The sequence below is a fragment of the Arachis ipaensis genome, chromosome B6, assembly GCF_059453495.1.
Source record: "Arachis ipaensis isolate K30076 ecotype BB chromosome B6, ASM5945349v1, whole genome shotgun sequence".
Classification (NCBI taxonomy): Eukaryota; Viridiplantae; Streptophyta; class Magnoliopsida; order Fabales; family Fabaceae; genus Arachis; species Arachis ipaensis.
Window position 1 is genome coordinate 129,706,978 of NC_142441.1, and position 25,809 is coordinate 129,732,786.

Sequence of the window (25,809 nt, forward strand, 5' to 3'; positions counted from 1 at the left end):
TCAGAATGGACCATCCTGGACATATTCTATGATGGTTTATCTGAGCTATCAAAGATGTCACTGGACACTTCTGCAGGTGGATCCATTCACCTAAAGAAAACGCCTGCAGAAGCTCAAGAACTCATTGACATGGTTGCTAATAACCAGTTCATGTACACTTCTGAAAGGAATCCTGTGAGTAATGGGACGCCTATGAAGAAGGGAGTTCTTGAGGTTGATACTCTGAATGCCATATTGGCTCATAACAAAATATTGACTCAGCAAGTCAATATGATCTCTCAGAGTCTGCATGGAATGCAAGTTGCATCCAACAGTACTCAAGAGGCTTCTTATGAAGAAGAAGCTTATGATCCTGAGAACCCTGCAATAGCAGAGGTGAATTACTTAGGTGAACCTTATGGAAACACCTATAACTCATCATGGAGAAATCATCCAAATTTCTCATGGAAGGATCAAAAGCCTCAACAAGGCTTTAATAATGGTGGAAGAAACAGGTTTAGCAACAGCAAGCCTTTTCCATCACCCACTCAGCAACAGACAGAGAACTCTGAACAAAATACTTCTAATCTGGCAAACTTAGTCTCTGATCTGTCTAAGGCCACTGTAAGTTTCATGAATGAAACAAGATCTTCCATTAGAAATTTGGAAGCACAAGTGGGCCAGCTGAGTAAAAGGATCACTGAAATCCCTCCCAGTACTCTCCCAAGCAATACAGAAGAGAATCCAAAAGGAGAGTGCAAGGCCATTGACATAAGCAAAATGGCCGAACCCAATGAGGGAGAGGAGGACGTGAATCCCAAGGAGGAAGACCTCCTGGGACGTCCAGTGACCAATAAGGAGCTTCCCTCTGAGGAACTAAAGGACTCTGAGGCTCATCTAGAGACCATAGAGATTCCATTGAACCTCCTTATGCCCTTCATGAGCTCTGATGAGTATTCCTCTTCTAAAGAGAATGAGGATGTTACTGAAGAGCAAACTGCCAAGTTTCTTGGTGCAATCATGAAGCTGAATGCCAAATTATTTGGCATTGATACTTGGGAAGTTGAACCTCCCTTGTTCATCAATGAACTAAGTGATCTGGATCAACTGACATTGCCTCAGAAGAGACAGGATCCTGGAAAGTTCATAATACCCTGTACCATAGGCACCATGATCTTTAAGGCTCTGTGTGACCTTGGTTCAGGGATAAACCTCATGCCCCTCTCTGTAATAGAGAAACTGGGAATCTATGGAGTGCAAGCTGCTAAAATCTCATTAGAGATGGCAGACAGCTCTAGAAAACAGGCTTATGGACAAGTAGAGGATGTATTAGTAAAGGTTGAAGGCCTTTACATACCTACTGATTTCATAGTCCTGGATACTGGAAAGGAAGAAGATGAATCCATCATCCTAGGAAGACCTTTCCTGGCCACAGCAAGAGCTGTAATTGATGTTGACAGAGGTGAAATAGTCCTTCAATGGAATGAGGACTCCCTTGTGTTTACAACTCAAGGATCTCTCTCTGCAACCATGGAGAGGAAGCAGAAAAAGCTTCTCTCAAAGCAGAGTCAACCAGAGCCCCCACAGTCATACTCTAAGTTTGGTGTTGGGAGGCCACAACCAAACTCTAAGTTTGGTGTTGAACTCCCATATCCAAACTCTAAGTTTGGTGTTGGAGAGTTTCAACAAAGCTCTGCCCATCTGTGAGGCTCCATGAGAGCCCACTGTCAAGCTATTGACATTAAAGAAGCGCTTGTTGGGAGGCAACCCAATGTTTATTTATCTAACTCTATTATTTTTGTTTTTCATATTTTCTTAGGTTAATGATCATGTGGAGTCACAAAATAAATATAAAAATTGAAAACGGAACCAAAAACAGCAGAAGAAAAATCACACCCTGGAGGAGCATCTGTCTGGCGTTCAGCGCCAGAACAGAGCATGGTTCTGGCGCTGAACGCCCAAAATGGGCAGCTTCTGGGCGCTGAACGCCAGAACAGGCATGGTTCTGGCGTTCAACGCCAGAAATGGCACACAAATGGGCGTTGAACGCCCAAAATGGCCACCAACCTGGCGCTGAACGCCCAGAGTTGTGTACAAAGGCATTTTTACATGCCTAATGGGTGCAGGGATGTAAATCCTTGAACACCTCAGGATCTGTGGACCCCATAGGATCCACTCAGGATCTGTGAACCCCACAGGATCCACTCAGGATCTGTGAACCCCACAGGATCCCCACCTACCTCCACTCACTTCTTCTCACCCCTCTTTCACACAACCCCATAAACACTCTTCCCAAAAAACCCTTCACCAATCACCTCAATCTCTCTTCTCCATCACCTCTTCACCACTCACATCCATCCACTCTTCCCCATAACCTACCTCATAAACTCCACCTACCTTCAAAATTCAAAACCAATTTCCCACCCAAACCCACCCATATGGCCGAACCAATACCCCCCTCCCTTCCCTATATAAAGACCTCCATTTTTCATCAAATTCACACAACACATCCCTCTACACTCCTCTTGGCCGAAACCACATCTCCCTCTCCCTCTCCATATTGCTTCTTCTTCTACTTCTATTCTTTTGTTTATTGCTCGAGGGCGAGCAATATTCCAAGTTTGGTGTGGTAAAAGCATAAGCTTTTTGTTTTTCCATTACCATTGATGGCACCTAAGACCGGAGAATCCTCTAGAAAGGGAAAAGGGAAGACAAAAGCTTCCACATCCAAGTCATGGGAGATGGAAAGGTTCATCTCCAAAGCCCATCAAGACCACTTCTATGATGTTGTGGCCAAGAAGAAGGTGATCCCTGAGGTCCCTTTCAAACTCAAAAGAAATGAGTATCCAGAAATCCGACATGAAATTCAAAGAAGAGGTTGGGAAGTTCTAACAAACCCCATCCAACAAGTCGGCATCTTAATGGTTCAAGAGTTCTATGCCAATGCATGGATCACCAAGAACTATGATCAAAGTAAGAACCCGGATCCAAAGAACTATGTTACAATGGTTCGGGGGAAATACTTAGATTTTAGTCCGGAGAATGTGAGGTTGGCGTTCAACTTGCCAAACATGGAAGAGAACGCACGCCCCTACACAAGGAGAGTCAACTTTGATCAAAGGTTGGACCAAGTCCTTATGGACATATGTGTAGAAGGAGCTCAATGGAAGATTGACTCCAAAGGCAAGCCGGTTCAACTAAGAAGATTGGACCTCAAGCCTATAGCTAGAGGATGGTTGGAGTTCATTCAATGCTCAATCATTCCCACTAGCAACCGGTCTGAAGTTACTATAGACCGGGCCATCATGATCCATAGCATCATGATTGGAGAAGAGGTGAAAGTTCATGAGATTATATCTCAAGAACTCTACAAGGTGGCTGACAAGTCCTCCACTATGGAAAGGTTAGCCTTCCCTCACCTCATTTGCCATCTATGTTACTCAGCTGGAGCTTTCATAGAAGGAGACATTCCTATTAAGGAAGAGAAGCCCATCACTAAGAAAAAGATGGAGCAAGCAAGAGAGCCCATTCATGGAGCTCAAGAGGCGTATGAAACTCATCACCATGAGATTCCGGAGATGCCTCAAATGCATTTTCCTCCACAAAACTATTGGGAGCAAATCAACACCTCCCTAGGAGAATTGAGTTCCAATATGGGACAACTAAGGGTGGAACATCAAGAGCACTCCATCATGCTTCATGAAATAAGAGAAGATCAAAAGGCAATGAGGGAGGAGCAACAAAGACAAGGAAGAGACATAGAAGAGCTCAAGGACATCATTGGTTCCTCAAGAAGGAAACGCCACCATCACTAAGGTGGATTCATTCCTTGTTCTTATTTCTTCTTTTTTCTTCATTTTCTATGTTATGTGCTTATCTATGTTTGTGTCTTCATTACATGATCATTAGTAGTTAGTAACTTTGTCTTAAAGTTATGAATGTCCTATGAATCCATCACCTCTCTTAAATGAAAAATGTTTTAATTCAAAAGAACAAGAAGTACATGAGTTTTCAAATTTATCCTTGAACTTAGTTTAATTATATTGATGTGGTGACAATGCTTCTTGTTTTCTGAATGTATGCTTGAACAGTGCATATGTCTTTTGAAGTTGTTGTTTAAGAATGTTAAATATATTGGCTCTTGAAAGAATGATGACTAGAAGACATGTTATTTGATAATCTGAAAAATCATAAAAAATGATTCTTGAAGCAAGAAAAAGCAGCAAAGAACAAAGCTTGCAGAAAAAAAAAAAAGAAAAAAATATAGGCGAAAAAAAATAGAAAGAAAAAGAAAAAGCAAGCAGAAAAAGCCAATAACCCTTAAAACCAAAAGGCAAGGGCAAATAAAAAGGATCCCAAGGCTTTGAGCATCAGTGGATAGGAGGGCCTAAAGGAATAAAATCTTGGCCTAAGCGGCTAAACCAAGCTGTCCCTAACCATGTGCTTATGGCGTGTAGGTGTCAAGTGAAAACTTGAGACTGAGCGGTTAAAGTCAAGGTCCAAAGCAAAAGAAGAGTGTGCTTAAGAACCCTGGACACCTCTAATTGGGGACTTTAGCAAAGCTGAGTCACAATCTGAAAAGGTTCACCCAATTATGTGTCTGTGGCATTTATGTATCTGGTGGTAATACTGGAAAACAAAGTGCTTAGGGCCACGGCCAAGACTCATAAAGAAGCTGTGTTCAAGAATCATCATACTGAACTAGGAGAATCAATAACACTATCTGAACTCTGAAGTTCCTATAGATGCCAATCATTCTGAACCTCAATGGATAAAGTGAGATGCCAAAACTATTCAAGAGGCAAAAAGCTAAAAGTCCCGCTCATATGATTGAAGCTTTGTTTCATTGATAGTTTGGAATTTGCAGTATATTCTCTTCTTTTTATCCTATTTGATTTTCAGTTGCTTGGGGACAAGCAACAATTTAAGTTTGGTGTTGTGATGAGCAGATAATTTATACGCTTTTTGACATTGTTTTTAGTATGTTTTTAGTAGGATCTAGTTACTTTTAGGGATGTTTTCATTAGTTTTTATGTTAAATTCACATTTCTAGACTTTACTATGAGTTTGTGTGTTTTTCTGTGATTTCAGGTATTTTCTGGCTGAAATTGAGGGACTTGGGCAGAAATCAGATTCAGAGGTTGAAGAAGGACTGCTGATGCTGTTGGATTCTGACCTCCCTGCACTCAAAGTGGATTTTCTGGAGCTACAGAACTCGAAATGGCGCACTTCTAATTGCGTTGGAAAGTAGACATCCAGGGCTTTCTAGCAATATATAATAGTCCATATTTTGGCCAAGAATAGATGACATAAACTGGCGTTTAACGCCAGCTTTCTACCCGAATCTGGCGTCCAGCGCCAGAAAAGGAGCCAAAACCAGAGTTGAACGCCCAAACTGGCACAAAAGCTGGTGTTCAACTCCAAGAAGGACCTCTACACGTGCAAAACTCAAAGCCCAGCCCAAGCACACACCAAGTGGGCCCCGGAAGTGGATTTATGCATCAACTACTTACTCATGTAAACCCTAGTAGCTAGTTTATTATAAATAGGACCTTTTACTATTGTATTAGGCATCTTTTGATCATCTTAGGATCTTAGGATCATCTTTGAACGCATTGTTCTTAGACTTTAGGGGCTGGCCATCTCGGCCATGCCTGGACCTTCACTTATGTATTTTTAACGGTAGAGTTTCTACACTCCATAGATTAAGGTGTGGAGCTCTGCTGTTCCTCAAAGATTAATGCAAAGTACTACTGTTTTCTATTCAATTCACCTTATCTCACTTCTAAGATATTCATTCGCTCTTCAACTTGAATGTGATGAACGTGACAATCATCATCATTCCCTATGAGCGCGTGCCTGACAAACACTTCCGTTCTACATTAGATTGAATGAGTATCTCTTAGATCTCTTAATCAGAATCTTCGTGGCGTAAGCTAGAATGATGGCGGCATTCAAGAGAATCCGGAAAGTCTAAACCTTGTCTGTGGTATTCCGAGTAGGATTCAATGATTGAATGACTGTGACGAGCTTCAAACTCGCGAGTGCTGGGCGTTAGTGACAGATGCAAAAGGAGGGTGAATCCTATTCCAGCATGATCGAGAACCGACAGATGAATAGCCGTGCCGTGACAGGGTGCGTGAGCATATTATTCACTGAGAGGAGGGGATGTAGCCACTGACAACGGTGATGCCCTTGCATAAAGCCAGCCATGGAAAGGAGTAAGACTGATTGGATGAAGATAGCAGGAAAGCAGAGGTTCAGAGGAACGAAAAGCATCTCCATTCGCTTATCTGAAATTCCTACCAATGATTTACATAAGTATCTCTATCCCTATTTTATTATATAATATTCGAAAACACCATTATCACTTTATATCCGCCTGACTGAGATTTACAAGGTGATCATAGCTTGCTTCATACCAACAATCTCCGTGGGATTCGACCCTTACTCACGTAAGGTATTACTTGGACGACCCAGTGCACTTGCTGGTTAGTTGTATCGAAGTTGTGACAAATTATGAATGTGTAATCACGATTACGTATACCAAGTTGCTCACGTGCCAGGAATAGTTTGAGCCTGGACATCACAATTTCGTGCACCAGCTGGATTAGACATATGATAAATGTGCGGGAAGTCGGGACATATCTCTCGAGATTGTCCATATAGGAAAAATCATGGAAAAGGCCGATCTCAACAAGGTTGAGGAAATAGTGAGATGGGTAAGTATGATTAAATTCTAACTGCTTGACATAATATTAGAGTATGGTAGTCATTTGTGACATTAAATGGTAGGATGAATGATGTGAATTTGGTTGAATTTGAGGATATTTCCAAATGGTGACTTAGTCAAGTTTTATTTCCTTCTGTGAACCAAATTTTGAGGGCAAAATTTTAAATACGGTGGGTAGGATGTAAAAACCCGGTCAAGCTGTAGTTAATTAAATATAAATTAAATATAAGCGAATATTGTTAGAAAATTTAGCAATAGAAATTTGATAATTTAAATATGAAATTTGGACTCAGTGGATTTTTCTAAGTCAGAAAACATAGTTTTTTGCGTAAAAACGCGCAATAAAAATTTGACCGGTAGTACCGGCTGAGATCTGTTCGGTACTGCAGCTGAGAAAATTAAATTGAAGTGAATAAGGTCAAGAATTGAGAATTTATAATTTGGAAAGATAGAAATATTTAAAATACGGTTTAAAACGCCAATCTTAGAGATTTTGGTCCAAAATTGGACCAACGGGTTAAACCGAGTGAACCGGGCCCAAATGGACCCAAGCCCACACTATATAAGAACTCATTTCAGCACAAAACAAACCATTATCCCCAATTTTGAGAGAGATGTTCGGTAGTGAAGAGAGAAGAGAGTGGAGAAATGAAACCCTAGGCACCACCAACTTTAAATCACCATAACTTTCTCTACGGAGCTCTGATTGACGAGCCGTTTTTGGCCACGCGTCGCTCTTCTCCTCCTCTTCAATTATATTTAGGTATTGTGGTGAGTTTCTTAATGATATCTACCCAGTTTCGTTTTTCCTCCTGTATTTTGAATTTGGTTTGGGTTTTGAGGAAATCTTGTGGTTTTGGTTGTTTAGGAGTGCTATAGTGTGAGCCATTGGTGAAATCCATCAATCAATTTTGTGGGTTAAGGTAAGAAACCCTCTAATCCTTGTAATTTATGATATTTAGTGAGCCCTAAGTTGATGTATGTATGTAATGTGTATATTATAGTATTGGGTACACTTTTGGAACTTGAATCTTGCTTGTGAAAGTTTTTGGTGGATCTTGGAGATGAGTTTTAGTGGAAACTCCCAAGTGAGAGCTTAAATTTGATTTCCAAGAGGTACGGTTTAAGTTTCATTTAAGTACTGTGTGATGTGATGAGGATTCCTAGGTTAAATGCCCTTAGGATTATGTTTGAATCATGTATTTGGATGAGTTTGATAAGCGTAGATGATATGTTGTGGTATTTGAAGGCTTGGATGATGTTAGTGTAATAGTGCATAATTTGTATGTTGTTGGAGTTAATGTTGGATAGTGAATTGTGTGGATTGTGAGTTATACATGTATGTTTATATATATATATATATTGATTGATGAATTTTGGGCTGGAGGCCGTGAATTTTGGGCCAGAGGCCGGAAGAGGTAAGAAAGGTGAGTTGATGTGTGTATTGTGTGATGTCATATGAGATTGAATGGATATTGAATATTGAATGTGTAAATAAATGGAAGGGTTGTTGAATATTGAGGATTTAGGAATTTAGCAGTGGAATGTGATGAAATTGGGTTGGATTATGTAGATGAGATCGGTTTGAAACTTGGTTGAGTGTAAATTGGTGAATTTGATTGGTTTGGGGTTAGTTTGATAGATGAAAAATGAATTTGGCTTGTGAACCTTGGAAAAATTGGTGATTTCTGTTTTTAGGTAAAAATTCATTTTTGACCAACTTCGACAGTCCGTAACTCAATCCTCAGAGTTGGAAATTCTTCAAAACTAGATTTTTATGAAAGTTCATTCAACGATCTTTCCAATGGTTCAAGAATGGTTGAAAAAAAAAATTTTGTGGAAAAAGTTATGAAGCTTTGAAAATTGGGGTCAAAAACAGGTTTTTAATACTTAGCAACTTTTTACCCTTTCTGCAAGACTCGGGTACGCGAGGGTGCCACGCGACGCGAGCATTGGGATCTGTCACATGGCCTCGTGCACGCGGAAGGAGGCATGCGTACGCGAGAGTGCCGAAATTGAAGCCTCGCGTACACGACCAAATCTCGCATACGTGACACCCGCAATTTTCATTGCTTGCATACGCGAGCTACCTGCATGTGTACGCGAGATTCATAGATTTTTGAAAAGTGTATTTTTAAGTATTTTAACCATTCTTTTAGCCTCCCAAACTTTTATAAATGTTGACAAGATTATAGAGCCGGTAAAATTAAGTATAGAGGAGCTAAGAACAAGACCTAAAGAGTGAATTAATGAATCGAAGTGAAAGGGAACTAAGTGTGGCTTGAACTTATGATGAACGCACTAAGTGTGGATTGAAATTATGTCGAGAATGGCATAAGTAGAGGTTCTGATGAGATGAGGTTTCAGAAGTGTGACGGGCACTATATCCCGGGATAAATAGATGAGTCGTGGTTGAGAATTTTCCCTAATTATTGTGGTTATAAATAAAGAGATAAAGTTTAAAGCCTGTGAGGTGTACAGTGCACTCACCCTGCGAGACGAGTAATGAGTTTAAGAACAGATACAAGTTTAAAGCCTGCGAGGTGTACAGAGCACTTGACTCTGCGAGGTGTACGGAGCACTTAACTTTGCGAGGTGTGTAGGGCACTCAACCCTACAAGACTTTCCCTCTGGCTGCGAGGTGTACATGACACTCACCCTGCAAGATATACAGAGTATTAATTTTGCGAGGTATACAGGGCACTCACCCTGCGAGGCTATGCTATATATAGCGAGTAGACAACAGAGAGGACTATGTCCGAGTTAGCTACCGGACATGTCGGGTTAGCTATGTAACCGACAGATGATATCATCGGCCATAGGGTAAGCATTCATCATTTGTATATGTTTGATTTGTTTAGGTTTGCTTGTTTGTACTTGGTTTGCCTAATTGAATATGACATACTATGTGCTTATATGCTATTTGCCTTACTTGAATCTACTTGTGTTTTACTTGTCTGCATTTCTTGTGTTTGTACAACTGAGATGTCCCTTATGCTGGTGTCAGTTGACGCTGAGGGATGTTCTTGATAAGATGAGTTGATGATATAATTGAATAATGATAATGGCTATTAAATGAGATAATTTAAGCTCCCTAGGTAGACGCAGTGAAGTGATTTCACTTGCTCTAGGTAGAGAATGAGACTATTAGTATTGAGGTATCAAGTTCGAATTACTGGTTATAGTTTGTTCTGAATTGAGTGTTAAGAGGTTTGGAAAGATGGGGAATTGGCTAGACTTGGTATCCCTTAGAATAGTTACCTAATTCGTGGATTAGTGAGAAACTAGGGTGAGTAATTGATGAAAGGAAGTTTAGGATGCTTAGTGAGTTTTTATTATAGCGCATTGTATTTATTTGGCACTTTTACCATACTGGGAACCCATGGATCGGGGGGTCTCATTCCGTATATATATATCTTGTTTTTCAGATGCAAGTCCAGATGCTCAGCAGTGAGCTGTGGTTCATCTGAGAGATGGCGAAGACCTTTGTATTCTCTGCTTTACATTTTGCTTAGAATCTCTCCCCTTTTATTTTAAAAAACTTATATTTTATACTTGGTACTTGCCTATAGAGGCCTTATATATATTTTGGGAGAGATAGGACTTAATGTTGTCAAACTGTTTTTATTTTGTAACCTAGTCGGCCTAAACTTCACGGGTCGCGACTAGAGACTATTTATTTATATCATATATATCTATATTTTGTTTTATCTTATTCTTTCCTACGGCTTTATCTGTATAACGTTTTTGACTTCACGATTTATCTTCTTTTGTCGATACGTGAGTGATACGACTATGCGATTTTATTTTCACTATTTTCAGGCTTCTCGATTTATACTTCCCTTCAATTCTATATTTATGTATGTATTATAATCCACCTGAGAGTTGTACTACCATAATATCATTGACTTATGACTCGAGTATAAGGATTCGAATATTAGGGTGTTATATCTCAACTGTCTAGAATCCAGGCATCTTTGGATAAATTTGACCTTGATATTGAGGTGTTGAGAACAATACCTGATGGGGTGCTGATCTCTATAACGGCATTTAATGAAATCTCTTGAATATTCGGATTATTCCACAAACTAAGGAGTTGTTGGTTCTGTGTAGGAGAAAGTTGTGTGGCTGAATTGATATTTTGATCTTGACTCTGAGGTGTTGAAACATGATGTACAAAAGGTTTCACTCCTCTTCCTTTGCCATAGTTTGGTGGAAATCCAAATGTCCATAGAGTCCACAATGAAAGCAAAAAGGCTTATCTTTTCGCATTAAACCTCTGCCTCTGCCTTGAGTCTGAAGAGATTGTGGGTATCTGGCAAAGAAAGCTACCTGGTTTTGAGAGGAGGAAGCTCCAATAGCTCGATGCTTTTCTTCTTGTGATGTTAATTGCGTAGAGGATCCATGAGAAGGATCTGGCCACGGATTTGAGAGTAGGATTCATCTAAAACCTATCAAGAAACAGTGCGCATACTCAGCTCGGAGGAACTCTTCCAATGCATGAGCATCTTCACAATTACACTGTACTGGTCGATATGAGTTCAGTTCTTCCCAAAGAACTTTAATCTTGGTAAAGTACCGAGAAATTGATAGAGCTTCTTGGTGAAGATTCATTAATTCGCGCTTCAACTCGAACACACGCAGGTCATTACCATGTTGAATTCATTCTTTGAGGAAGTCATTACCCTGTTGAAATCATCCTTTGAGGTCATTCCACAGTTCTTGAGCAGAATCCGTGTAACCTAGAGATGTTGCAATCTCTTTTTTGGAAACCGAATTAAGAATCCACGTACTTATCACATCGTTGACACATTGGCAATTCTCAAATTTCTCTAGCTCAATGTCCGAATCTGGTTCGGAATCGAACCGGTGATGAATCCAAGTTTTCACTTGGCATTGAGAGCCTTTCACATTACATAACTCCATGAATGGTAATTGTTTTCAGCGAGTTGCTGAGTGACGAGTATCAAACCAGGTTAATTAGATGAAAAAAGGAAAAACAGATTTGGAATCGTGAAAAAGAAAGATGAAGTAACTGAATTCGCTATGAATCTTTGAAGAATGAAAGCAATTCTAGACAGCTTCTCAGAACTCGTGATTAGAACTGCATGCTTCTAACGAGAACAAAAGTGAAGAAGCAAACGCGTTCTCATCAAGTGAAGAGATAGAATTATCGCAGCAAGAAGAATGATGGAGCACCAGGATAAAAATCGAAAAATAATTGTGAAGGAGATGAAGATGAGAAAAATCGTGAAAGGTTAAATCTACAATCAAATGAACTCGATTTGATTACTCCTTTAGAAATTAACTCAATAATCTAAACAACTTAATATTAATATTAGACGATTCCATCCCAGCTTCTGATATAAGTTCACTAGGAATTTTACCATAATTGGGATCAATCATGCATTAATATACACCAAAATCAATTACTAATATAAAATATACAATAAAATATAAATACATATTTAAAATAAATGTAATTACAGATATACTTATACACAAATACATGACAACTAATTTTGATATATACTTAGCATTTTTGAATTTGGATATTATTTAGCAGCTCCAAAATTATTAATGCATTTAAATAAATTCAACTGCAATACGATATTAGATTTACAAGTCTAAAAGTGATTGAAAAGCTAATTTATCATCGACACCTGTGCAGCTAGAGATGAAACACTTTCCACTAATGAAGGAGTACAATATGATACAGAATAGAAGATACAAACGAATAATTACAGATAGATAGTACCCTTTCAAATTTGATTCTAATTGTGGGTACTTCGATACAGAGTAATAAATCTTGCATCATATCATTCTATGATTTCTATCATGAGAACTATGTGGGATGCTTCCCCTATCTATATATTAAAAATGATTCAGTATAGAAGATTTGGTGAGTGTCTTACAAATAGCTTTCAGCAACCAAGAGCAAGAGATATATGAAATATTGGGTTACTTATACACACGTATAGTTGTTTGTACATTCTGTCATAATATACACAATTGTGGGGCCTTAAGGTGAGGTTGATAGAGTTCTCTTACAAAAAGGAATCACGTATCACTCGTGCTAATACCCGAGAAGATAATCTGCTAACAATTTCAGGAAGCACTTTAGCCGAGATGCCGGGCAACACAGGGAGCAGGTCTTGGATAATCTGAGGGACATTGAGTACCTGTTGCCATTCCCCCAAAACAACAAAGACAATGAATAATTAAATTGATTGTGTTAGACACCAAAAGAGAAAAAAAATTGTTTCATTTAACTTTTTGAGAATTGATTTTGAAGTAAAGTGATTTATATTTAACAAGAGTAAACTATCAAAATGGTAGCCGAAAGTTTACTACACTGACAAAAATAACCCCAAAAGATGCTAATGATAAGTTCTCGGGACAAAAACCTAGAAATTCAATATATATTCTAAAAAACGACTTTAGAGATCAGATTTTGATGTAATGTTTTGCAGATATTATTAGAAAAATAAAATCTTTTCATCCTTAAAATTTGGTAATTTTATGTGTTAAGTGAATTTTTTAAAAAAAAGTTCATTGTGAATGACCTTCTTTGAAAAATAAAAACAAAAATCTAAAGATCGAATTTTTTCGCTTCGAATTTTTTGTGCACCTTCTACATATTTATTCAAAATGTTGCCACAAAAATTTGGATCAAATGGATAAATCATTTGCCAAATAATGGAAGTTTTTTTTATCACTTATAAAAAATATCATATTTATTGGTTATTTTTGTCGCATTTTCAAATCATTCAGAGGCTATTTTGTCAATAACATCTTTCAGGAACTTTTTTGTCAGTGTCCGAATCTTTTAAGTACCGAATTGGTAACTAAATCTATTTGATAATTTTCTTTTTTAAATATATTGACACCCATAATCAATAACTAAATTGGAAAAGTGAAAAATTGTGTCATATAATTGATTTGGACCCATAATCAATTATGAAGTCTTGGTTAGGGGTAAAACCAATCATCTAAAAAACTACATAATTGATTTAGATTTTGATTCATCATAATGGAATATGGGCGCATTCAATTGGTAATCCATGCTTTGGACCATTTTTAGTTGAGGGAAAAATCAATGCTATCTATAAACAAAAAATCAACCATCAATCAGCCATCCACCCACCCGTATAGGAATACATAAGAAATACGAAGTGACTACATATTCATAATCAACATATGAATAAAAAGTATAAAAGTATAATGGTTGCTGATTAGTGTTCATAAAAAGTTTGATTATGCTATTATGAAAGAAGTTTGAATATTCAGCTACAAAAAAGTTGATTTTTCCGGTGAGAAGTTTGATTATTTTGGTCAAAATCACTGTTAGAAAAATGTGAATGAGACCCTAAATATACACAAATACGTAATGACTTATTTGGTGGCTGATTTATAGTGTTGATAACATTTTTGAAAAACAATATACTTGTCTATTAAGAGAGAAAAAAAAAAAGGCACACAACAAAGTTCTCGATAGTGAAATTCGTTATTCATTACCTGACCAGACGTCCTTGATAGTGAGCTTCCAGCAGTCAAGAACTCCACCACTTTCTGGACATTATTCAGTATGACTTCATCCTCTTCGGTTATGGTGGGTATAAGTGCTGTCGTCTTAAAGGGTCCAATGGTAGGTACCATACTGAAAACCGGGGCCGCATTCTGAAATCCGAGTGGGGATATTATTCTTACGAGTTGTTCTCTTGTAAGTGCATCAATGCCTTTGACAATCTGCATTCACAGGCAATAACGTGGATCACCAAATGCACAGAAGTCAGAAAGTAGCACTGATTCAAACTACCCATAAATATGACAAATTTCACAAAATATAGAAAATAGTTCATCATGGCACTGACAAACAATATGCAATGAATCATCTAAAAAACAGTATGATATGAAAAATAAATGTAAATGAGATGAAAACACTATATAAGCCTTTTGGACAACAAGAAGCCTCTTTTAGTTCAGGGTAAGAGGAATTGATGATCCAAGTTGGCTACTTGACTCCTATCAAGTATTTATTATGTATAAGGGATGTTATTCAACACTAGCCACTGCCGAGCAAAAATCAATCACCTGGATGCATTGCAGCCAATGAACCAGAATAGTTACAGAAAAGGGTCTAACAATGACAAATCAAATTGAGCAGGAGGAGAGGAACATCAATAAAACAATATTTCAAGCATAATAAAAAAATAAAGTCATAACTAATTATTTTTATTTCATTTTCAAGTTCAGCTATTTGCAGAGTTTCAGGTCAACTATTTAAACATTTGTTGATTTCCTCTTATCTGAAGAATTTAATGTGAGAAATTATGAAATTGATGATAGGTTGGTTACATAAAGCTTAAGTATCATTTGCTTACTTTAGTACTACTTTGATTTCTTCTTTCATATAATTTTCATATGTATATCAAATTTACTCAACAAATAGAACATGCAATATTAGAATTTAGACCTTTGATATGAACTAATATCTTCTATATAATTGAAGAAATTAATGTGAGAAATTATAAAATTGATGATAGGTTAGTTGCATAAATGCTTTTTACTATGATATTCTAAATGTGATTATATAGATAGATTCTGTTCTCTATGTTGCAACAAACTAAGTTTAGTGTTGACATGGCAAATTCATAGAAAATGTAAAATCTTTGGTATCATTAGCTTCTTAAACACTACTTTGGTCTCTCCTTTTATATATTATAATAGATAGTTACGACTACATGAGATTACATCACGGGATTAAGAGCCCTGCTAATGTTTCATTAAACATAAATTTGTCATCATCAATTAAAATGCTAATTAGATTTAACTAAGCAAGCATAAGCTTTGCACAATCAAATTATATATTTTGAAATATTTACAGATTCAATGCATTCAAGTGTTGACATTTTGTCCTGTTTAATGTGAGATGAGAGAAACGGGGATTCAATACATAATCACAGGATATACACAATTAACTACCATATCATAACGGATCCTATAAGGATATAATATCATAACTCATTTATTCACACATATTCTAACATGCCCCTTTTTCCAAGTAACTATCCATGTAATTGGTATTTTATTTTTCTTTTTTATTAAATTTTGGATAGAAACTGTATCTATTTAAACAACAGAGGTTCGTTCCCCTGATGAAAATTATAATGAGGCAACTGGGCACCAGATGGACCCTTGTCATTACTAATCTAAAACTTGTAACATACTGAAAGACCACAAGAGGCTTGGCAAGACATTGATATACGACGGGTTAGCTGAACTTGCTAAAAGTCAACGAGCCTATTAATCTAGTTTCATTTGTTTTGAATTCATTTATCAAATGGCCTAAGGAATCATATGTTTGGAAATAATTATTTCTTCCCCAGGAGAAATATTTTTTAAGCATAGAGAAATAACATGAAACCTATCCGCAAAATCGTCGGATGATTTCTACCATTTAGCTCCCTTGATTTCCGCCAGTTATACAAAGATATGCAACAACTTAATACATCCAATACTATTAATTTCAAGTAATTTGTATATCACGCCATTTAGCGTACTTGTTTAATAAACATGGTCGAGAGATATTTGGTACTCGGCTCTAAAATGCAAAGAATAATTAAATCAATTTGCATCTTAAAAAGTCATTTGAAGTTATAAGAAGTTATAAGATAGAAGTTATAACAAAAGCTTCTTAAATACTTATAGAGAGAGTACCTCATCCAGAAGAAATTCTCGGAAAAAGTTTCCCCTATCAGACAGCAAAAAGGCCAAAGCTGCCCTTGTTTGCAGTGGCTGCTGTGATTGAGGAATTGCAGACTGGAAACCGGGCAAGAGAAACTGTGATTGACTAGTAAGCACCCCAAGTTCAGCCATTTCCCCATTCAGACTCTCTCCACCTCCACTTTTGGCAGCAGTAATAAAATTCTCAAAGGCTTGCATGACATCAATAAATCTTTCAGCATCAAAAACTCCAGATTTACCATATATAGTGTAACGTAAAGCATTCCTTAGCCGAGGGGATTCATCCGTAAGGAGCCTCTATCAATGAAACGATGGACATTAGTATAGATTAATCAGAAGAATCTAGTGTAGCAGTAGGACAAGCTAAGTCACCAGTAACAGAAAATCCTATTGGTTTAGCATTCAAAGCTATGAACTAAACTGTCAAATTCCAATTTTGTTTCAGTAAATAACTTCCATGCATGATGGGTGTAACGAAATCAAATTCGATGAATTCCATAAAATTAACATAATCATTCCTTCAATGTGCTCCACTCGAAATTTGTGCGTGCTCTAGAACTAGGACACATGCAAATGGAAAAGATATCCACCCTTTATTTCAAAACAGTCACTAAGCAGAAGATTATACCTGAGCAATATAAGGGTAGGCCTCATCAACAATGGCAAAATCCGAATTTCCTACTAAGGCAATCCCCTCTAGCACCCCAATAGCCCTAATTATCAGGGCAAAGTATGGGGGTATCCTAAATGGATAATCAAAGGTAATCTGAGCCAAATCTGATGCAAGCTCTTGAAAATTGATGTTCTTTGCTCCTCCACCTTCTAAGGCCTGATCGAAGACCTTGGCTAAAACTGGCAAGATTGGCTCTAAATTGACGCCATCAGGAATGAAACCGAGTTTAACAAAGTCTTTAACTATAGCTGGGTAATCCCGATGGATGAGATGAGAAATTGCTTCAATCATTCCATACTTTTGATCATCAGTCAATTTTGTAACAAGCCCTAGGTACAAGAAAATAATTTGATCATTTACCACAATGATTCACATATTGAAACATCTACTTGCATATATAAAGAGTAGCATGAAGGATTAAGGCAATATAATGAACCATGGAACAAGAGATACACATGTTTAAAAATTATTCCAATTACATCATAGCTATAATATTCAGGTGAGAAACCAAAAAAAGCTATGATTAAGAAAAGAAAGCTTCATTGCCACATTAGTGGCTCCACTTACCTCCCCACCCAAACATACCCTTAACAAGAACATCGACCACCCCCCTTTCTCCAAAAAAAAATAATATTAATATGTATGATACGGAAAAATACTATTCTCACTATTCCATCTTTAAATTCTCAAAATGATATTTTTCCATCTTGAATTAGTTACGTAAATCAAATGATAACATAGTGTCCTATAACATGGAGGTCTGAGGAGAATTGGTTCTGCAACAGTAATATGAGAAATATAACTCCATAATGAGCTTATCAAAGAGAATTAAGCATAAATATGTTTAGTTTATAAATAATTCATGACAAGACACAATGGCATTGTTTGATCCATGTACTCAATCTCTCCTAGTGTGGAACAAGGCCTTGTTGTTGCGGTGGTGGTTCTTAAAAGCAAAATTAGTTCACATTTTCAACATATATTTCATAAAGTAAAAGCCACACCTATGTCTATAATATTGGCATCGTCTGAGAAAAATAATCTACAACTATACAATATTCAGATACCCAAAAAAAAATATTCTTACCAAAGTCAAGTATAGCGAGCTTTCCATCTGGAGTGCGGATCAAATTTCCCGGGTGTGGATCAGCATGAAAAAATCCAGTATCAAGCAGCTGAAATAAAATAAAAATGAAGAGATAAATATGTAGTAATTACTTACATCAATGATTCCTAGAAGAACTCTTCTAATACTATACCACATACATTTTTATCATCATTTTATTATACAATCACATGTTCATTAATGCATAATTTTTACATTAAATATTTTATTCAGTAAAGGGTTCAGAGATAAAACAATATGATTGGAATTGACATCAAAAACAATAAAATAAAACATTCTATAATTCTTTTTAAACCAAAAAGATATAAAAAAAAAAAAAAAAAAAGTGAAACTACCTGCTTTAGATAACAGATGACTCCAACATTAACTAGCTCTCCAACATCGCTTTCCGTGCTTTGTGACAACTTCTCTCCGTCAATCCACTCTGTAGTAAGAACCCTCCTTGATGTATATTTACTGTAGGTTCTTGGTATCACAACCTGAAACTAGAACTATCAGAAGAAGTAGCCGAGATCTAGTGACCATTCATGTAAAAAGTATTCGGATAGAACTCCCACGTATGATAAAACCTTTGACAAGCATGTTATGAAGATAGGCACGTTTATTGTGTTTCTTCAAATTTATGAAACATTATACTGTAAATAAATATTGACGAAAACATTCTACATATAAACAATGTACCATAATATCTTAGTTATAAAAAATCTTGACTTAATGAACTAAAAATCTAACCTTACATTCTCAGTTTGATCACCCATTTGTTAGGCATATATGTATCCACTATCTAGGGCTTTGGTGATTAGGGTAGTGTTTTGGATTACATCCTCAAATAAAATCACATTATGAATTTATTATGATATATGATAAAACTCAGCCTTACTTTCTATCGTTAACTTTTATGCCACCACATAAAAGACAACTTCAATTCAGATGGCAGACTACACACAGAGAAAACAATAACAGACTAAAACTCCAAAAGAATCATGTACCCACTACAGCATTCCACCATGTATGCATGTATAGCTATATCCACATTTCATATCCATAGACAGTTCAAACATCTCTAGGAAAACATAGGAAATAATTAAATATTCTCCCCATCAAGCATACACATGAATGCTTTTCTTATAGCTATTTTATCATTTAGTTAATTGCACAGTGTCACTTGGAAATAAAAGCAAAACTCTGTAGTACATGCATTCATATTTTACTAGAATGGAAAGTTAAGATTTTAAATAACCTCCTTGTACTCTTTGGTCTCATTCTGGGAGACAACTTTAAGTTTCTTCCCTAGTGTAAGAAACTTACTAGAAACTTAGATGGCAGGAAGGGTTTCTTTTATTCAGTCTTCAAGTCATATTAATCTAATGCATTGTCTTCTATCTAAATATATTTATTCCCCTTGCTTTTGTTGTTTCAGTGGGTGTTACTTGGTCCTTGGGGACCTATAAAACTTCATTTGGTCTGCAGTGTGTTACATTCCGTGAGACAATCTTGTCTCATGAGCTAGGATAATTGTTGTATTAAAAAAGAATGGTTACCTCTCATTCAACCATCTGATTTACCCATATATCATACTTGAATCAAAACCAAACTTAGATTGTGGAAATACCAACCATGTTTTATATGCAATTCATTTTTCTTTAATATATAAAAAACAAGAGGAAAATATAGAGAGTGGGCGAAAATTAACTTTAAGTAATCATCCTTACCTGTGGTAGGTCTTTCCTCATCATTTCAGCAAAACGATTTCCATTTTCACCTTCATTCACATAGTCTAGCTCTTCAAAGAATCGAGCAGCCCACTCATCAACCAACCCAACAACGTCTATTGAGACCTATAATGTACAAAATAATAAAATAAAGGCTTAAATAAAATTTTTGTTCTCTATAAAATACCCGTGTTTTGGTTTTGGTCCTTATAAAAAAGTTTATTTTGGGTATGGAGGACATCTGTAATAAGCAATTAGCTTGCATTACCAACATCACTATTTAAATGTTCAAATTAATTCAATTTCAATTGACAAATACAACTTCAAGTCTCTCCTCACAATAATTAAACTTACCTGTGGAAACTTTCGAAGAGCCAAACCTAGCTTCCTAATAATGAATAAATCAATTGTGACTGTCTCAAGAACAAAAGGTCTTTGTACTTTAACAGCCACCAAGTCCCCGTTTTCCTTCAGGCGGCCCTTATATACCTGTCCAAGAGAAGCTGCAAAGATTTAACAAAAGGATTAATACCTCCTGATAAATAAACTTAAAAAACTAGCAAAGAGAGACTATACTTTTTCTACAATGAAATTACTATAGCTAATTGGTTGTCTGGAGAGCTACCAGCAGCAATGGGAGATGTTGATAGTTCAGAATAGATATTTTGCCATGGTTGACCAAGCTCCTCCTCAATTAGAGCCATAGCTATATCATCTGGAAATGAAGGAACCTTGACATTTACAGAATTCCCCCACAACCCCATCAAAAAAGAAAACAAACCTTAGCAAAAGGAATAATTCAGTATTAGAAATCATAATGTCATGGTGTAACTGCTAATAATTTTCACTATTTACAATTTCAAAATTAATTCTTGTATGTTGGATCATGATTCTAATTTAGACAAAGAAAACGGCCCAGTAAACTGCTTATGAAAATAGAACATAAATATTAGATGCAACCAGCACAACTGTTTCATTTTTCTAAAATAAATAGGAAATATAATTTTGATTCCTATTTGTGATAATGTGAAACTTCTTTATTGTGAAATATAAGGAGCAACTAAGAAAAAATGAGTGTCACTTACAGGGACAGACCAAATTTATTTATTTATTTATTTTGAACCCAACACTAATTTTAATTTGGTCCCAACACTTTACAGTAGCTTCATGCCAAGCTGAAAACTTCAAAGCAGCACCACACAACAAGAATTACTAATAAACAATTGCGTGTACATGGACCACATTAAATTTTGCTTTTATATTGAACAAAATTGAAAAATGAACACTATGTATATGGAGAAAAAACATATATTAATCAATAAATCACACTTGTCTGCATATCAAATTATGAACTTTTCTCAGACTCACATAGAGATGGATTATGCAGAATGGTGAAATAAAGCAAAGGGAGCAAGAGCAACAAGCTTACTTTATCACAAAGTTTCTGCAGTTCTGTCATTGCTACAGGTGATAGTATATCAGGTCTAATGCTCAACGCTTGCCCAAGTTTTATGTACGCTGGACCCAAAGATGTAACAATTTCACGCAATTCAATTGCTCTAGCAACTTCGTTCTGGTTATAGAAAATTGGAAAGAGCAAAAATGAATAATCACAAATTCACAATGTAAACTCAAAAGTTGCATTGTAAAAAGTAGATAGGAATATATGGAAAGCGACACGTATACCCATACAGAGATACATGTTCAAGCCCTAGGTTCTACAGTACCAACTAGTAAACTACTTTTGTATGAAGTTAAAATAATTATAAAATAACTCATTCAGTCATTTCATAAAAGCAAACACTTCTTAGTTTTTATTATTTAAAAAACTAAACATAAAAAAAAATAAAAGAGAGTGGAATAAAACACTCTGGAATGAAGAGTAAGCTATGAAGCCTTTCTGGATATTAAGGAATTACCTCCTTAACCTTCTTCTTAATCACATCCGAAGCAATGCGCGAAAGGAAACCTCCAGCAACAGAAAGTAACTGCACAATGCGTGTAGCAACAGCACGTGGACGTTTTCCCCAATATGCAGAAATACTTGGGGGATCATACACTAAAGGCAAAAACTCACTACTTTCATCCACCTACACCAATATAGAATACAAAGTTCCAATTACAATCAAATCTGATACTCGTTTATAAAAAACAAAAGGCACACACTTTATCCAAAAAGGGAAAAACGGAAAAATTAAACACTAAAATGAAAATGAGCATAAAGGAATGACAGCCAACATAGAGATAAACTCCAAATATATCATAAAACAATTTTTAAAGCAAATACATATCAGTTTGATGCTAATGTATTAATGTTAATGCACCATAAGTCCATAACTGCTGTCAACTAGTAATCACAAACAAGTTCACTAAATTTTAAATAATAATAACAATAATAATAATAAAATTAAATACTATAAGATTCAGATAATTTTGAATACCTCAACAAGACGTAGCTCAACATCATCCGCAGCAAACAACGAGTCCTTCAGGTTCTGTCCACGAAGGCCTCTCATCAGAGTCGCTAACTGTTCGTCTTCTTCCATTTGTGCTCTCATTCGCTTTATCTCCTTTGAAACATCTCCAATTCTCTGCCATCCAACAAAACCCACACACTCAAAGTCGTTAACTCACGTGTTCCATCAACTCAACAAACAATCGAAATAAAAGACATGCAAAAAGAAAGATAACTGAATCATGCTTTCGTGTTTTTATTTCCTGCATTACTTCTCCTGGTTCATGATTTCATGGTTTTGTGAACTAAATAACAAAAACGAAAAAATTATTTCATTTTTAGTATTTTTCTACTTTCAGTATTTTGTTAAGGAAGAGATAAAACAGAAAACAGAATTTTAGTTTATTATTTTCACTATTTTCAAACTTTTTCCCCTAAAAAATCCTGATTTCAATCCAAAGTTCTTTATCTCACTATTTCTTTGACAAAATCTTCAGAAAAAAAAAAAAACAGAAATGGAACATTAATAAAAACAAAAACGAAAATCAGGATCAGGATCAAAAGTGTCACCGTTGATCCGCCGTTGACGGTGCTGCCAGTCGGAGTAAACCTAGATGACGAACCATTGACTGCACTGCTCAGTGGGGGAGACCTGGACGACGAATCGTTGATGGTGGTTGATTGAGCGGTTATAGCCTGTTTAGCCTCCGCGGAGACGATGAAAACACGGTTGGAGTGGAGGCGAAGCGGACGGAGCTTACTGCTCCATGATGGCGAATGGTGGTGGTGTGAGAGTGAGCGACGGCGAGGGAAGGAATCGATTCGGCAGGAGACGAGCGTCGATGCGGCGTCCATGGCGGTCCGTCTCCCCTTGTGGAGAGAGACAGAGAGAGAGAGAGAGAGAGAGAGAAAATGTAGAGAATTTGGAGCAATGCGGGCCAAACTGGTGGTGGTGGTGGTGTTTGGCGAAGTTTGAAGTGATGTGTTGTAATTGTACCCTCTTAGTTAGTGACTTAGTGTACGAACCACTAACACTTTATGTGGATGTTGGAAAGAATACGAGAGGAAAGAGAACAAGAGGAAAGAAAATAAAAAAAAAAAGTTGAATTATTTGTGTGAATAAAAAAATAGATGGTAAAAAAATTAAAAAAATATTTGGATAAAAAAATATAAAAAAAATTATAATAATATAAAATTATATTAATATTTTTTATTTATATTTTATTATATTTATAAATATTATAAAATATTATAATTTTATATATTTAATTTAAATTATTTATTTAATATATATAATGTTTTAATATGAATTTTTATTATAATAATATATTAAAACTAAATTTATATTAATAACTGTTAATAATAATATAAATAAAGATATAATTAGAAATACAAAAATATAGTATTTTTTTTTTGTTTTTTTTGTTTGTAATGGAAAGAACATTTTTTTAGTGAGACTCACAAAAAAAATTAATTTTTTTGATAACTAAATAAAAAAATATTATTTTTTATTTATTTTTTATTTTTATTTTTTCATTCATTTTCTATCAAATCAAACATAGTATAAAGGAAGGAAAGAAAATGTATATACAATGAGCCAAAGAAAAATAGAAATTGTACTAATTTTTTTCTTTTAAATTTAATTAAAGCCAATTTTTTTAGTCAATTAATTTTTTTAATTAGTTTTTAATTTTAAATTTCGTATCCTAAGTTTCTTAAATTTTTAAAAATTTAAAGATAAAAAATACGGGCTTGCTACACATACAAGCAAAAAGACCCTACAAGTTATACAAGTTTCCAGCCCACACTTCTTGCACGCGCGCAGCGACTCACTTTGAATGGAGAGTAAAATTCACGCGCTCCACTCAACAGTTGCGCTTCGCGGAAACCGCTCCTTGATGGCGCACTCTTCCACTTCTCCAAGCCATTCGAAGAATACACAAACCGTCCATTTTCGAGCAACATTACAAACTACAGAGATAGCAATCATCGCGAAGATTCGAACTCTCCATCAACACAACATAGAACTCTCCATCAACACAACATAGAACTCTCCACCAAGAATCTCCAGAAAAAACGAAGTTATAATACTCAAGGTACGTTACGTTACTATTTTACTTATCCTGTATATTTTTCACATTTCGAAATCGAAGAACTAGGTTTTACTGTTCTACGTTGTTGTAGGTTTTACTGTTCTTCTTGTTCTACGTCTCATTTTACAGTTTATAATGTTCTACTTGTTCTAGGTTTTACTGTTATTCTTGGTTCTAGGTATACTGTTCTTCTTAGTTGTTCTAGGTGTTACTGTTCTTGTTGTTCTAGTTCTTCTGGTAACTGATTTTTAGGGGTATATTGCGTAATTTGGTGGGTGTATATGGAGAATTTGTTGGGTGTATATGGCATAATTTGTTGGGTGTATATTTCTGAACTGATATACTGTAATATAGTTAACAGTTGCAACTGTTCTTATATTTGCTTGTCCATGGGTGTATATTGCTTGACCTTGTAATGTTACTTCACCTTGTATATTAATGCATGTTTAAATGATATCTGATTGATATATATTGGTGTATCTGACTCATATCTATGGGTGTAACTGACTCATATCTATGGGTGTATCTTACTGATATCTATGGGTGTATTTTTCATTTCAGAAAAAATGGCAGCGAGAAACCAAGCTGGAAAAAATGTAAGAACAAATATATATCTTAGATGAAATCAGTTTTATATAATAGAAATATATCTGACTATAATTTTGCTTTGTTTACAGCAAACCAAAGACCTTAAGTGTGCAACACATTTGTTAAGTGAGAAATTCAGAAACATGAGTGAGGAGAAGAAAACGATTGTTAGAGATTTGGGATTTGGTGGCCTGATGCACATCCCACCGCTAAGGGTGCATCACCAAATATTAAGGGAGTTGGCTAACTCCTTCAAATTAGAGGAAAACAGACTGGAAACCAGCTACGGTTCTTTTAAAGTAAGACCAAAAACAATAGGTGCTGCGCTTGGCATCAATGCATCAGGTAACTCACTAAAAATTATAGGTGTATATGACTATATTCAGGTGTATTTCAATTGATGCTTGGGTGTATTTGAACTGATTTTCATACTATGTTGTTTTCCTTTTTGTATGAGATCTATTTCCTCAAAAAGTTAATTATAAGGATCTTTCTGAAGATGATAAAGAAATTTTTAGAAGATTCCAGGGTAAGACCTTCAAAAATCTTACAGATGAGATGATGGATATTGGCATTGGTAATGAACAGGATCGCCTCATGTTCAAGAGAATTTTCATCCTCTATATACAGATGGCGTTCCTGTTACCAACGACAATAAATAAAATCTCACCTGTGCACCTGGCCCCAATTTTTGAGATGGACA

At 35.9% G+C, this 25,809-nt stretch overlaps 1 protein-coding gene across 1 annotated transcript; it reads right to left on the minus strand.

Moving 5' to 3' along the window:
• Positions 1–12,384: 12,384 nt before the first annotated feature.
• On the minus strand, positions 12,385–23,496 carry LOC107604902 (uncharacterized). Its single transcript, XM_016306616.3, has 13 exons — positions 22,996–23,496; positions 22,412–22,561; positions 21,890–22,060; positions 21,400–21,543; positions 20,596–20,701; positions 20,325–20,473; positions 19,971–20,096; positions 18,594–18,737; positions 18,220–18,307; positions 17,088–17,461; positions 16,433–16,756; positions 14,231–14,461; positions 12,385–12,894 (listed from the first exon to the last, which is right to left on the minus strand). Exons 1-13 carry the CDS (start codon positions 23,278–23,280, stop codon positions 12,760–12,762), a joined length of 2,427 nt encoding a protein of 808 aa, XP_016162102.1. The 5' UTR covers positions 23,281–23,496; the 3' UTR covers positions 12,385–12,759.
• Positions 23,497–25,809: the final 2,313 nt, after the last annotated feature.

Excerpts from the sequence above, each read along its gene's own strand:
- LOC107604902 (XM_016306616.3), bottom strand. The coding sequence starts at position 23,280 with ATGGACGCCGCATCGACGCTCGTCTCCTGCCGAATCGATTCCTTCCCT. Across the intron at positions 16,757-17,087 it reads CCTACCCTTATATTGCTCAG|AGGCTCCTTACGGATGAATC; the intron begins GTATAATCTTCT and ends TTTCATTGATAG. Across the intron at positions 14,462-16,432 it reads GAGAATTTCTTCTGGATGAG|ATTGTCAAAGGCATTGATGC; the intron begins GTACTCTCTCTA and ends CTGTGAATGCAG.